We start from the raw sequence: 14,747 nt of genomic DNA on the forward strand, positions 1-14,747 counted from the left end.
ATCGTCCATGCTTAGACACTGTCACATTGAATGAGACAACATCTGTTAGTTGTTTACAACCAAAGGTTTTACCCACAACATGGACACTGTGTCTGGGATACAATTGAAAGTTTGCAAAACCGATATAGACAGGGGCGTCACCAGGGATTTTGGGCCCCCTGAAAATGTATCACATCGGTGGGGCCGTCACTTTTATGACATTTTAGAATTGTTTTGGTGTGACAATTAATTGTCATTAGTTGACAGTTGTCACACAATTGTCATTAACAATTTAATTGTCTATATTGTAAATGGTATGCCACTATTATAGTGTAAGCCTAATGATAATGTAAAAATACACATGGTGGATCCGGAGATGATTCCTCAAATTTGTGTTGTTCGTGCTTTTGAGCGGCACCTTTCTAGAGGAAATCCAGCAATGTGCCTCCTCCAAATTATTGGACTCACCGCATTCATTTGGCTTACAACCAAAATGCGCTCAGAGCAGTGCAGTTGTGTTTAGATATGGAACGAGCCTACCACTAATTCAACATTGTTAACGATTACTGTTCACAAAACGCAACCGCAAAGCAATGACATTTCGCTGCGCATTGCCATTTCACCTTTCGCTCTGATGCAAATATTATAACCTAGGTATTTGAAATGGCCTTCCTTACATAGCAAAACTGATTTCAGCATTTAATATGCAATCGGACAACATATATTTCTATCCATACATTTTAATGTGCATTATCTAATTAGGAAATATGGTTGGAAATGACAAAATTACACTTATAATACTAGTACAAATATTTTACACATGCTTGAGTGTTTTTCTTTTCTTTTGTCGATCAGAGTGTTCGACTGAAACGCGTTTGTCTATTAAATAATAATGTTGTGAAATGACATTACTGTGCATAGCAAAACAGTTCTATACTAGGTTTAAACATACTCAAATTAAGAAATGGAGTTTCAGAAAATGGTCTGTCTATAACTTTCTGGAGAGCTGTCAAAAGCTCTACTGCTCCCATGCATTAGACATCTTTACTGATGGAAGGTGATTTGTTGAGACAATTCTAACATTCGCCTAAAAACGTATTCAGATGATTTCGGAATCAAAATATTGTGCAAAAAGATTTTTTAAAGATGCATTACTCCCTGCAGTTGTGCATTTGGTTTGCTAACATAGTAATAAGTGGTTAGTTACTAGCCAAATCAAGATGCTTGTTGTGGAAATGTAAGAAAATCCCCTACTGGAGAAACATCCTTGGTGTCTTATATTTTATAAAATCTTTGCATGCTCATTTGGCTAGCATTCCTTCGTGAGATTGTAGTTTACATGTAGCTGTTAGCATTGCTTACCTTCAGATTGCATAGGCTCCGTGAGGTTTGAACATTGGGACTGTATTACTGAATTTCCTGGGATGTCACAAGGTCAGTAATGATATCCTGGATACCGGCCCAAGTGCAACAACATGGGAGGAGCCAAATGTTTGCCTCAAGCATTTACTGGACACAGTTGACTGGTTAGTTGACTGGTTAGTTGACTGGTTAGTTGACTGGTTAGTTGACTGGTTGTCTGTGGTCTCAACTAATCTTCCAACTGTCAGTCCTGGTTAACGGTCTGTAGGTTTTTCCTGCTTGGCTGTCTTTGTGAATATCCATCTCTGTCGTTCTCTAGTCTGTTTTCCTGTTTACACCTTCAGCACATTTCTTTATGTCCGCACGCTCTGTTCCCCCATAGATTCCCTCTCTGTCTGTCCTGATGGCTGACACGTAGTGCACCAACACCCCCCCCATCCCCCACGCACGCACGCACTCTCACTAAAATCTGCAGTTTTGATTGTCATTTTGATCAGGAACTTTCAAAATGAATATACAAGACAGTGAAACGTGTATTGTTTTTACTATGCGCATGCATGCACACATCTCCCATACCGCACAGAAACGTGAAGTGGACAGCCTCCCGAAGTGCCAGGCTGGCCGGCATTTTCACCTGGCCATAACGACATCACATCCTTACTAACCACTAACCTGTTAAGGAATTAACCAATGGGAGCTCATCGGCTCCTAGACTGGTGAGGCGATGCCCACTCAGAGCCACACACTGACATGCGCACATGTGCCTTCACATGCAGAGAAACGGATACATTAAATGCATACACACACACACGGATGTTTTCACTTTAAAATGTTCCTCGGTTGGCAACAGAAGTGGGAACATGTTGCCAATGTGGAACCTGGTTTAAAGTGCTGAACCAGGTGTGTGGTTCTGAGTGGCTCAGGGTTTAGCTGAGGCCTCTGTTGTTCACTGTCAGGGAACAAGCGTCTGAGCACTGCTCTCTGTCACAGACCGACACAAAGGAAGTGGAGGAACTCTGCGGTTACACTTTTAAGGAAGTCCACGTGTCGTGTTGATGCACTTGGGTTGTGCAATGTTTGTGTGTGCGTGTGTGTGTGTGTGTGTGTGTGTGTATACGCAGTTGTGATTCAACCTCCCCGATGGGTCACCAAGGGCGCCTTGGGCAATAAACACACACACGCACGTGTTCATGCCTGTGTGAATATCACCACCGTGTTGAATAGCACCATTGCGTTGAGGGTTGTTTTCTTTTAGATCCTGTGCTCTTTGGTGTGGTAGGTCACATGACACGTTGATACTGTCAGTGTTGTTAGCTCCTTCCATGTTTGCCCCCCGATAGTCTGGGCTTTCCTAGGCCCACCGCTGTGGTCACACTTCTGAGAAAACGCCTCTTCCTCCTCCTCTCTTGGTAGCTCTGTCTTTTAATTCACCTCAGTTGTGCCCAATGACGTCAAAACACGCTGTGCATTTTGCGCCCCAGCAATCTCCCACGCGTGTTTCACGAAAAACGACTCCAGGGTCTTTCACGAACGAATGACTCCGGTCAAAGCCTTACTCTGGTCTTGTCCTCTTCCCCTGGCCAGGGTTTCTTCCGTCGGAGCATCCAGAAGAACATGGTGTACACCTGCCACCGGGAGAAGAGCTGCACTATCAACAAGGTGACCCGGAACCGCTGCCAGTACTGCCGGCTGCAGAAGTGTCTGGACGTGGGCATGTCCAAGGAGTGTGAGTACTGTCATCACTTTCTGTGTCATTTCATTAAGTACAGTACATTTTAAAAGTGCTATGTGGAACAACCACACAGGTTAATAGTGAGTACATTCTAACCAATGAAGTCAGTACTGGATAACAGACCATCCAAATAATAAGCGCAGAACGTTTCCCTAGACAATGGAGGTGGAAGTGGATGTATTTCAGGGAGTTTTCAGTGAGTCATCCTTCCCAGGCACCGGGACACTGCAGGCCAGGGGTGGATGAGCCTCAACACCTCCTAGATCCATCATCCTTTGAGTCGTCCACCTCAGTGCCAAGGCGTTGGTTTATAGCGACATTTATTCTGTCGCTAGGGAAATCAAACACTGCCATCTAGTGGTGGCTAAATGCTACTGTGTGCGTGTCCAGGGCTCTTGGCATTCTTTATTGACATTTGTCTGCTGACCTTGTACTCCTGGCGAACCTGTCATAAAATTGTTGACACCACTAACCCCCCTTATATTACAAGGAGAGATACACACTGACATTGTACACCACATCTCTCTCTAAACACACACACACACACAGAATCAGATGTACGTGTCATTAACATGAACAAAGTGGGTGTGTGTGCATACGTTCCATTTGAGCACAGAATTGCTTTTTCTCCATTCTTCGGTTCCTATGGGGGGGTGTCTGCCATGACTGATTGGAGCGCCGGGCTAATAGTTCTTTAATGGCTTCATTAGGTTGTGTTTTCTGGGCTCACGCTGGCAGCGCTGGCTCTAGGGAACAACAGTACCCCCCACCCCCACCCCCCACCCACACACACACACACACACACACACACACACACACACACACACACACACACACACACACACACACACGCGCGCGCGCGTGCGCGCACACACCCAAGGGAAACACTACACTAGGAAAAGGGAGCATCTAATTTTTCATGGCTCACTTCACTCTGTCTCACTCTCTGTCTTTGAAAATGTTTATGTCTGTGTCTCTTCTGTCTGTCTCTCTTTGGTCTCTCAACATTTCCTCTATATCTCTGTCCCTTAGGCTTAGGGGTTAGATTAAGGTTAGGGGTTTGTGTTTGAACAGGAATAAGAATAATTTCACCCCACATGGATAGAAACATAACTGAAGTGTGTGTTGATCATTTTTGGAGAAGGCAGTGAGAGTTGGTTTGATTTCTTCCTTCATGTGTTACAGTCTATATATTGCCTGCTCAGCACACCGTCCTCCTTAAGATCTCTTCACTCTGTCACATCAAAGCCGTTCATCACCCTCCCAACCCTCCCTTCTCTGACCTATTTCCCACATACACACAGAACCCACTCAGTCTGCTCTGTCAGACACACACAGAACCCACTCAGTCTGCTCTGTCAGACACACACAGAACCCACTCAGTCTGCTCTGTCAGACACACACAGAACCCACTCAGTCTGCACTGTCAGACACACACAGATCCCACGCAGTCTGCTCTGTCAGACACACACAGAACCCACGCAGTCTGCTCTGTCAGACACACACAGAACCCACGCAGTCTGCTCTGTCAGACACACACAGAACCCACGCAGTCTGCTCTGTCAGACACACACAGAACCCACTCAGTCTGCTCTGTCAGACACACACAGAACCCACGCAGTCTGCTCTGTCAGACACACACAGAACCCACTCAGTCTGCTCTGTCGGACAAACACAGAACTCAGTCTTTTCTGTCAGACGCACAGAACCCTTATGAAGTTTGATAAATAACTTGTTATAGGTTTCCATCTTGTGGTGAAATTGTGTAATTCCTCACCGTACACCATCCCTGTTCAGCAGGATCTGTCATTCTGTTTTTTCAATTTGTGCTCTTAGAGATTATTTGGATTTACTTTGTCTTTTTCTTAAGTTACAGATGACTGGATTGTGGGGTTGATGTGAAGGCATCCATGTCTAACTGAGTCCAGAAATGTCAAACTGAGTCTCTATCAGAACTTTGAATAAAAGATAGGATACTTGAATAGCAAAACAGAATTGATCGAAAACACTAATTGTTGACTTGAACTGCAAATATATATTATGTTTATAACTGAAATCCAGGTACAGACAACCTGCTTCAGAGATTAACTCTGATCTCAATCCTCAGCGGTGAGGAATGACAGGAACAAGAAGAAGAAGGAAGAGAAGAAGCAGGAGTGTACTGAAAGCTACGTGTTGAGCACAGAGACTGAGCAGATGATTGAACGAGTCCGCAAGGCCCATCAGGAAACCTTCCCCTCGCTCTGCCAACTGGGCAAATACACCACGGTGAGTCACAGACACCTCTCCCCCCAAAATACACCACGGTGAGTCACAGACACCTCTCCCCCCAAAATACACCACGGTGAGTCACAGACACCTCTCCCCCCAAAATACACCACGGTCAGTCACAGACACCTCTCCCCCCAAAATACACCACGGTCAGTCACAGACACCTCTCCCCCCAAAATACACCACGGTCAGTCACAGACACCTCTCCCCCCAAAATACACCACGGTCAGTCACCGACACCTCTCCCCCCAAAATACACCACGGTCAGTCACAGACACCTCTCCCCCCAAAATACACCACGGTCAGTCACAGACACCTCTCCCCCCAAAATACACCACGGTCAGTCACAGACACCTCTCCCCCCAAAATACACCACGGTCAGTCACAGACACCTCTCCCACCCAAAATACACCACGATCAGTCACAGACACCTCTCCCCCCAAAATACTCATAGACATGTTGTTCTAAAGAGTCAACTAGATACTCATTTGGAAATTGCCCAGATCCAGAATAATCTCTGTCTCTGGAGAATAACCTCTCTCTCTCTGTGTGTCTGTGTAGAATAACCTCTCTCTCTCTGTGTGTCTGTGTAGAATAACCTCTCTCTCTCTCTCTCTGTGTCTGTGTAGAATAACCTCTCTCTCTCTCTCTCTGTGTCTGTGTAGAATAACCTCTCTCTCTCTGTGTGTCTGTGTAGAATAACCTCTCTCTCTCTGTGTGTCTGTGTAGAATAACCTCTCTCTCTCTCTCTGTGTCTGTGTAGAATAACCTCTCTCTCTCTCTCTCTGTGTCTGTGTAGAATAACCTCTCTCTCTCTCTCTCTGTCTGTGTAGAATAACCTCTCTCTCTCTCTCTCTCTGTGTGTCTGTGTAGAATAACCTCTCTCTCTGTGTCTGTGTAGAATAACCTCTCTCTCTCTCTCTGTGTCTGTGTAGAATAACCTCTCTCTCTCTCTCTGTGTCTGTGTAGAATAACCTAAAATCTCTCTATGTATACAGGTGATAGGGTTGCTCTGATGCCAATATTTTGGCTTTGGTTTGATACCAGCTCTGGTACCTTGGTGTCGATATAAAATCGATACTTTACCAACAAATAAAACACCATAAATTACAGATGAAATTAAGTGTGTGAAAAAAGTCAGCAACACAGTTTCACGCGCTGCTCACTGAGAATGTGTGAACCTGGCGTAAGGGTTAAAAATGTAAAACTCATTATATTTTGAATGAATATAACAAGGTAGTAATCTTGACACTTTACTTGAAATGTTTATCATACTGACCTGTTGATCTTTAAATTCCCTGTATGAGACAGATGTTTAGCCAGGCTGGACGTATTCCGTCCTGAGGCGGCATGCTTTTTCAAGCATATTTTGCAAACTGGTGACTTGTGGTCTGTTGGTTCTCCTTTTTCATTTTAACTTGTATGCAAAATAGTTTCAGATTTAGCTCTTACCGTTCCGCTTTTCATTTAGTTTTAGAACGTTCATTTATCCGAGCTGTGAAGTGCCAAATTGTCTCAGGCTGAACTGCCGTCGACGTTTACCAAACTTAGCTGAACAGCGCCCTCTTGTCTTGTGGTACCGAAATTAGAAGAAATATGATACCGTACCGTTTTGATTTCTTTAGTATCAAGGAATATCAATATTACTGGTAGACCACGCAGCCCTAACTGGTGCATCTCAAAACATTTGAATATCATGGAAAAGTTCATTTCTTTCCGTAATTCAAATCAAAAGGTGACACCTTCATATATTCTAGATTAATTACACAGTGAAACATTTCAAGACTTTTCTCTATAACCCATCTCTGTGTCCCTGTATATAATAACCTTTCTTTCTATATATAGAATAACATATATAGAATATCTCTCTGTCTCTGTGTATAACCTATTTCTAGATCTCTACATCTATGTATAGAATAACATATCTTTGTTAATTGTTTTTTTTAATAACCCATATTCATTTGCCTATCGCCTTATTATAGAATAATCTATGTCAATCTATATCTATTGCTCATTGTCTGTATTGGAGAACCTATATCTCTCTCCCTCTGTGTGTGGGTGTCGGAAAAAAATGAAGAGACAACTGCACCTTTTTCTTTCCTTTCCAAAAAAGTGAGGAACAGAAGCATTTAATTTGCTGTGGTCTCTTAATTTAACCCTTCTGTTCCTCACTCAAAACCTTCCCTTTCAACTTTTTTGGAATGGAAATAATTTTTTTTGGAATGGAAAGAACTCAAACACATACCTATAAATACTAAAACCAGAGAAACTGAAATTTGCAGTGGTCTCTTAATTTTTTCCGGAGCTGTATATGTGTATACATACATACATACAGCTCTAGAAAGAATTAAGAGACCACTGCAAATTTCAGTTTCTCTGGTTTTAGTATTTATTGGTATGTGTTTGAGTAAAATGAACAGTTTTGTTTTATTCTATAAACTACTGACAACATTACTCCCTAATTCCAAATAAAAATATTGTCATTTATTTATTTATTTGTAGAAAATTACTGTAGAAAATGATGCATTGTTTTCAGACATCAAATAATGCAAAGAAAACAAATTCATATTCATTTTTCAACAACAAAATACTAATGTTTTAACTTAAAAAGAGTTCAGAAATCTATATTTTGTGGAATAACCCTAATTTTTTTATCACAGCTTTCATGGGTTTTAGCATGCTCTCCACCAGTCTTTCACATTGCTGTTGGGTGACTTTATGGCACTCCTGGCACAAAAATTCAAGTAGCTCGGCTTTGTTTGATTGCTTGTGACCATCCATCTTCAATGGGGTTCAGGTCTGGAGATTGGGCTGGCCATGACAGGGTCTTGATCTGGTGGTCCTCCATCCACACCTTGATTGACCTGGCTGTGTGGCATGGAGCATTGTCCTGGTGTAAAAAACTATTCTCAGAGTTGGGGAACATTGTCAGAGCAGAAGGAAGCAGGTGTTCTTCCAGGATAACCTTGTACTTGGCTTGATTCATGCGTCCTTCACAAAGACTAATCTGTCCAATTCCAGCCTTGCTGAAGCATCCCCAGATCAACACCGATCATCCACCAAATTTCACAGTGGGTGCGAGACACTGTGTCTTGTAGGCCTCTCCAGGTCTCTGTCTAACCATTTGACAACCAGGTGTTGGGCAAAGCTGAAAATGTTACTCCTCATAGAAGATGACCTTACTCCATTCCTCTATGGTCTAATCCTTATGGTCTGGCTCTTCTTTGTTACTCATTGATGAAGGGCTTTTTTCTAGCTTTGCACAACTTCAGCCCTGCCCCTAGGAGCCTGTTTCGAACCGTCCTCGCCATGCACTTCACCCCAGCTACTGTTTGCCATTCTTTTTGTAGGTCACATTCGAATGAGTTGACGGTCATCTCAGTCAGTGGACAGTCGTTTTCGCCCTCTGCCAGTCTGTAGCTTTGTTGTCCCCAATGTCTGTTTTTTTTTATTGCTTGTCCTTGTTCTTATGAACCGCCATCTTTTACATTTTTAGGAAGGGAGCAACCTGACGCTCACTGTATCTCTGCCAGTAAAGCCAGAATGGAACCCTTTCACTCACTCAAAGCTTTTCTTTTAAACTCCTTTGTCATTTTTTTAATTCAAATTACCTTTTGAGGTACTACTTGCATATATAATAGAACCAATACCTCTCTATGTCTGTATAGAATATACTATATCCCTCTGTCTTTCTGTGTATAGAATATCCTATATCCCTCTGTCTTTCTGTGTATAGAATAACCTATATCCCTCTGTCTTTCTGTGTATAGAATAACCTATATCCCTCTGTCTTTCTGTGTATAGAATAACCTATATCCCTCTGTCTTTCTGTGTATAGAATAACAGCGCAGAGCACCGTGTGGCTCTAGATGTCAACCTGTGGGATAAGTTCAGTGAGCTGTCCACCAAGTGCATCATCAAGACAGTGGAGTTCGCAAAGCACCTGCCAGGGTTCACCACGCTCACCATCGCCGACCAGATCACCCTGCTGAAGGCTGCCTGCCTGGACATACTGGTGAGACCAAACACGCGCACATGCCTCAGGGCGCAAACGTGCGCACACACGCCGCAATTAGACACACTTCCGGATGCACACACAAACAAATCAGGACGCACACACACTATATAATGGAACATAATGAGAGAGAAACAGGAAATATTATCCATTACAAAGGCACTCATATTCCCTCTCTTTATCTCCATCCCCCATCTTCAATCTCATCTCTCCATCTCTCCAATTCAGATTCTGAGGATCTGCACACGGTACACTCCAGACCAGGACACTATGACTTTCTCAGACGGGCTGACCCTGAACCGGACCCAGATGCACAATGCAGGCTTCGGCCCGCTCACAGACCTGGTGTTTGCCTTCGCCCAAACACTCCTCCCCCTGGAGATGGATGACGCGGAGACCGGCCTGCTCAGCGCCATCTGTCTGCTGTGTGGAGGTACTGAGGCCCTCGTTGCACCTCACTGTATTACTGTCAGGGCTGGGGGGCAGGATCACAAGGGGTCACCGTCCCAGAGGTCAGACAGACCAGTACAGACTCATCTCAGCTGTGGCATAGCCACCGGTGTCTGTATTTTCCAGACCTGGTTTGCAATCATGCACATATTATACATTCATGTGTGTGCTACTGTCTGAAGCTACTGACATGTTTTTTTAGCAGTTTGTGGAATAGGGATGTTTTTTATTCTCTCTGTGTGTGTTCAGACCGTCAGGACCTGGAGGAAGCAGACAAGGTGGATGTGTTACAGGAGCCCCTCCTGGAAGCTCTGAAAATCTACGTGAGGAAGAGGAGGCCTCATAAACCACACATGTTCCCCAAGATGCTGATGAAGATCACAGACCTGAGGAGCATCAGCGCTAAGGGTGAGAGAGCCTGTTCACCTCTGTCTCGTTGTCTGATGATGCATGCAGCTCTGTTGTCGTGGCAGAACCGTGACGAACACTTGACCCACTATCTCCACCCCTCTCCCACAATCCCCCTCTTCCTTCCTGCTTCTCCTCCTCCAGGAGCAGAGCGAGTGATCACCCTGAAGATGGAGATCCCGGGCTCCATGCCGCCCCTCATCCAGGAGATGCTGGAGAACTCTGAGGGTCTGGAGGGCCAGGGGGCCAGCGGGGGGCGCTCCAGCGGTGGAGGGGCCCCACCCGGCAGCTGCTCCCCCAGCCTGTCTCCCAGCTCGGCCCGCAGCAGCCCCCCTGCACCCTCCCCATAGGCCGGAGGCCAGGCGCGGCTTCAGGCGGAGCTGACTGACTGACTGACACTGTGACGAGCCGGGCCAGAGAGGGAGGGGCTTTGGAAGACAGCCAGACCTGGGACCAACCAGGACGGACTTTGACACTTCTGAGACTTAGTGGACGGACAGCCCCCGCCCCCCCTTTCACCATGCCACTTCTCGGCCCCAGACCAGGGGCCAAAACAGGCCGAACCTGACTTATACAAGACTGAACCACGGGCATACCATGAACCCCCCCCCAAACACACACACACACACACAGAGACGCGTAGTCCTCAGAACCAGCACCAGAGACCGGTAGATGTCTCATCAGTGATGACCCGCCTCTCCCCACCTCCAGACTGGACAGCAGTTCCGGCCCTTCAGACCCGGGGTGAAGGCCCACATCTTTCTGCAGGGAACTCGTCAGACACTCTGACGGGAAGCAGGACACTGGACATCGGGTGGACGCTGGTCACAAGGCTTTCCAAAATGTTGTCAGGGACAGCAAAACGTGGGGCCTTGGAGAGGTGCCCTGCCTCTCTAATACAATTTTAAGACAGTGTTTTTTTTCTTTTTTTTTCTTACAAAGGATATATGGAAATATAAATATATATATTGTACAAGTACTGATTGAATTTGAGTTGTCCTAGGTGGAATGATGCATACAATATCCCTTTTTTCTGTTGTGTTTTTGTCACTGTTCCTTGAAGATGAGTTTGTCTTCACACCCCCCCGGGCCTAATGTTTTGTTTTTTCCTCTCTACTTCACCCAGGAATATGGCCACACTATGTACGCCGTGGAAATGTGTGTTTTCTATCAAATCTAAAGAAGTAGAACAAAAATGACCACATGATTTCAGATGCAATTCACTTCATGCACTAGACCTCTTGCACTGTCATATCAACAGGTTGGATCAAATGTACACATATTGGACCAAGATCTCTCTCGGTTTGGTTACACTTCGTGAGTTCTGGGGTTTTTTCAGTTGAGGGAAAAGAAAAAGGTATTGGTTCTATGTTAGAGTCACAAGTTGTTGTGAAGTTAAGATGATCTGTAAGAAAATACCAACCATTACATGCTGTAACACACATAACATGTATTTGTTCTTTTAAAGTACAAGGAGTCTGGAATTTGTCAACCCTTTTCATGTATTTTGTCCTAGTTTTGGACAGAGGCACCTGAAGTCTCCAGATTTTGGTATCTTACATGAGACACAGTGCCTCTTTAGAACGCTTTAAGGAAGGTGCTGACATCTAGGAACTTGATTTTACCCATCACCATGACAACACCACTACTATTGACAACCAGGTGAGAGGGCGGAGTTAAAATATGGCAATTTAATTACCAATCACCTCCGTGAGCCCTGCCCCGCCCCCATCCATCTAAGGTCGTATGTGATCTAGGGCAGTGTTTCTCAACCCTGCTCCTAGACACTCCCCGCCCTGCATGTATTATATCTCTCCCTGCTCTGTCACACCTGATTCAAATGATCAACTCATTATCAAGTCCTTGATTAAGGTACATCAGGTGTGTTAGTGCAGGGAGAGATCTAAAACATGCTGGGCGGTGTGCCTCCAGGAGCAGGGTTGAGAAACACTGATCTAGGGTGACCATATTTACACATTCAGGGGACAACTGGATGATTTTGTCTGCCATTTTGTGAATAATGACCTTGCAACTGCCCTGTACCCTCCAAGTTTAGCTGGTAGTTGGTGCAGAAGATTTGGCAAATGTAATTGGTTCATTGCAAGATATTGCCCTGATAAAGGGCTATTCAACTCCACTCCTGAAGAGCTGAAACACTTTTTGTTTTAATCCTCTTTTTGTAATAATGGACTGATTGACTTGGGACAACAGGTGAACAAATGTAATACTAGGTAAAAGCAAAACCAATATTTTTTTCAGCCTTCTATATTTGTTTCAGAGCTTAATAGCCCTGGTCTTCATGAGTTGCAGGCATAACTGATTTAAAAACAGGTTATGTAAGGCACTCAGAAGTATTCACCCCTTTGGATGTTACCACATTTTTGTTACACCATGAAAACACAGATCAACACAAAATCCATAATGTCATAGCAAAAAAAGAGACAAAAAATTGTTAAAAATGGTGGTTATAACATGGAAAGGGGGTGAACACTTTTGAGAGCCACTGTGTATAATATCATGATTGCAACATGAACAAAAAATATACAGGTTTAAATATCCAACCAAAATACAAGGCAAATGAAAAATCGTGTAAAGTAGTGGTGTTTCAATTTGACTGAAAGCAGGAAAGCACTGTTTGTCTTAGTTGCCAGTAAACATCAACACGCGGTTCCCATTATGTGGTCACTGGTCACTCTGAAGAGCTCCCTCCCCAGTCCAGGTCTGGGTCGAGGTCTGGCTGGAGCTCTGGGTGGAGTGTATTATCCTCCAACAGCACTGCCTCTGTAATCCGCTACCTAACCTCACAACACCACTGCCTCAGTACTGAAGCACATTCACTACCCCCGCTCACCGCCAGTCCCAACGTGGACCTTGTTATCGATGTGTTTACCAAAGCCCTGTGTAGTACCTAGTCTGTACGCCCCTAGATACCTATTTACACCCAGGTAAAGTCTTGACAGTAATCCGTATGTTCACAAAACCACTGCCTTTGTTTGTGTTTCCGACATGTCAATCCTGTCTCTACTTAACACAACACCACTGCCTCTGTGTGTTCCACAGTATCAGCACCTCTATCTCACTATCGCAACAACACAACTGCCTCTGTTTGCCCAACGTCACAATTTCTGGACTTTATTCAATCAAACCTGAGTTGCAATATTTAAGCAGTTTTTCTTCCTCCCATGGTCGGGTGAAATGACAGATCGGTCTTGTATAGCTACTTCCTGGTGGGGATTAAAACCCTGACCTGGAACAGCACAGGGGGCCACATTGGGCTTGTTTACATTACGCTACATTTTCCGTGATGTATCGAAGAAAACTCAAGGCGCTGGGTTATTTTGTTTTGTAAACTTGCAGGTATCGATAGCTGGACGCCGCCTTCCGAGGTAGCCTGCGCCACATCTGATACAGCCCCCAAGGACGTTTGCAAGTGTACAGACAGTTCAGTCTGCAACGCGCACACATATCGCTCCATTTTCCCCACTCCATTCTGCGCAGTACATCTCAAACATGCCAGGGTAAACAAACACTATGGAAATTATTATGCAAACCAAGATCAGTCTGGCATTTTGCTCTGCCTCTCGTAATGTAAGCAAGCCCTTCGTGTTTAAGCTCAAAGGACTAGTAACTTGAAGGCAACTGGTTAAGATCCATTAGCAGACAAGGATCAACAAAAATGTTACCTTGGAGCAAGGCACTTAACCCCATTTGCTCCTGTATGTCTCTCTGGCTAAGAGTATCTGCTAAGTGATTGAAAAATGTATGCTTTTTTATTTTGTTGGAAGTCTGTGGCCAGGGATGGATGTTGGAAACGTTGTGGAAACATTGCAATGGCGGATCCCAGACCTGGTCACAACTGAGCTGGGACCAGGCTAGCATTTCTCTCCCCACTGACCAGGGTTTCAACACATTGTATCTACCTACCCATCTTCTCTCTAACCACAACACCCCTGCCTCGGTAGAGCGGATCTGTACCTCACGGTGGGTCCAGCGCTGCTCATGGCCAACCTCACCGCAGCCAGTATGACAATGCACAACTCCAGGCTGTTTTTGTTTTGTTGTTGCCTGCACTCTCACTTGTATTGCAATCGGATGCACAAACAACTATTGGGGATACAAAAAAAATAAAAAGTATCTTTTTTGAATGTCAGATTCTTGGACCGAAGAGAATAACGTTTAATAAAGAGCCCTGTCTGTCTGCGAGTGTCCAACATTGTTTATTTATTTGGAAGGGGAGAGGTCACGTTAAAAAGTAAAAGAGGTTGGTGGTTTTTGAGTTTCGCTTCTACGTGCGATGTGTGTGCTCAGTAAACTGAATTCCGGGATTAATCATATGTTTCTTAATGCCATTATCTGTTAATCTTTCAAAATGAGAAGTGTGTGGGGGTACAACATAATGTAAATCGGGGTTACCCAACCCCGTTAATGGAGATCTACTGCCCTGAAATTTCTCTCTCCAACTCTAATTTAGCACAACAGATTCTTATAATTAGCTGGATGAAAAGCTTAATCGGGTTAGTCATGCGGTTG

At 44.5% G+C, this 14,747-nt stretch overlaps 1 protein-coding gene across 3 annotated transcripts in view; it reads left to right on the forward strand.

Moving 5' to 3' along the window:
- The window catches only part of rarab (retinoic acid receptor, alpha b), an 89,183-nt gene extending 76,209 nt beyond the window's left edge, over positions 1–12,974 (forward strand). For 2 of the 3 annotated variants that reach the window (XM_034295042.1, XM_034295043.1), the window contains 6 exons: positions 2,926–3,067; positions 5,181–5,341; positions 9,183–9,359; positions 9,588–9,792; positions 10,059–10,217; positions 10,362–10,567. In XM_034295042.1, the coding sequence (XP_034150933.1) occupies positions 2,926–3,067; positions 5,181–5,341; positions 9,183–9,359; positions 9,588–9,792; positions 10,059–10,217; positions 10,362–10,567 (1,050 nt within the window). Of the gene's footprint in view, positions 1–2,925; positions 3,068–5,180; positions 5,342–9,182; positions 9,360–9,587; positions 9,793–10,058; positions 10,218–10,361 lie in introns of all 3 variants that reach the window. The other variant, XM_034295041.1, reaches the window with a different exon arrangement.
- The last annotated feature ends 1,773 nt before the right edge of the window (positions 12,975–14,747 follow it).

Source organism: Esox lucius, chromosome 11 (genome assembly GCF_011004845.1).
Source record: "Esox lucius isolate fEsoLuc1 chromosome 11, fEsoLuc1.pri, whole genome shotgun sequence".
Lineage (NCBI taxonomy): Eukaryota > Metazoa > Chordata > Actinopteri > Esociformes > Esocidae > Esox > Esox lucius.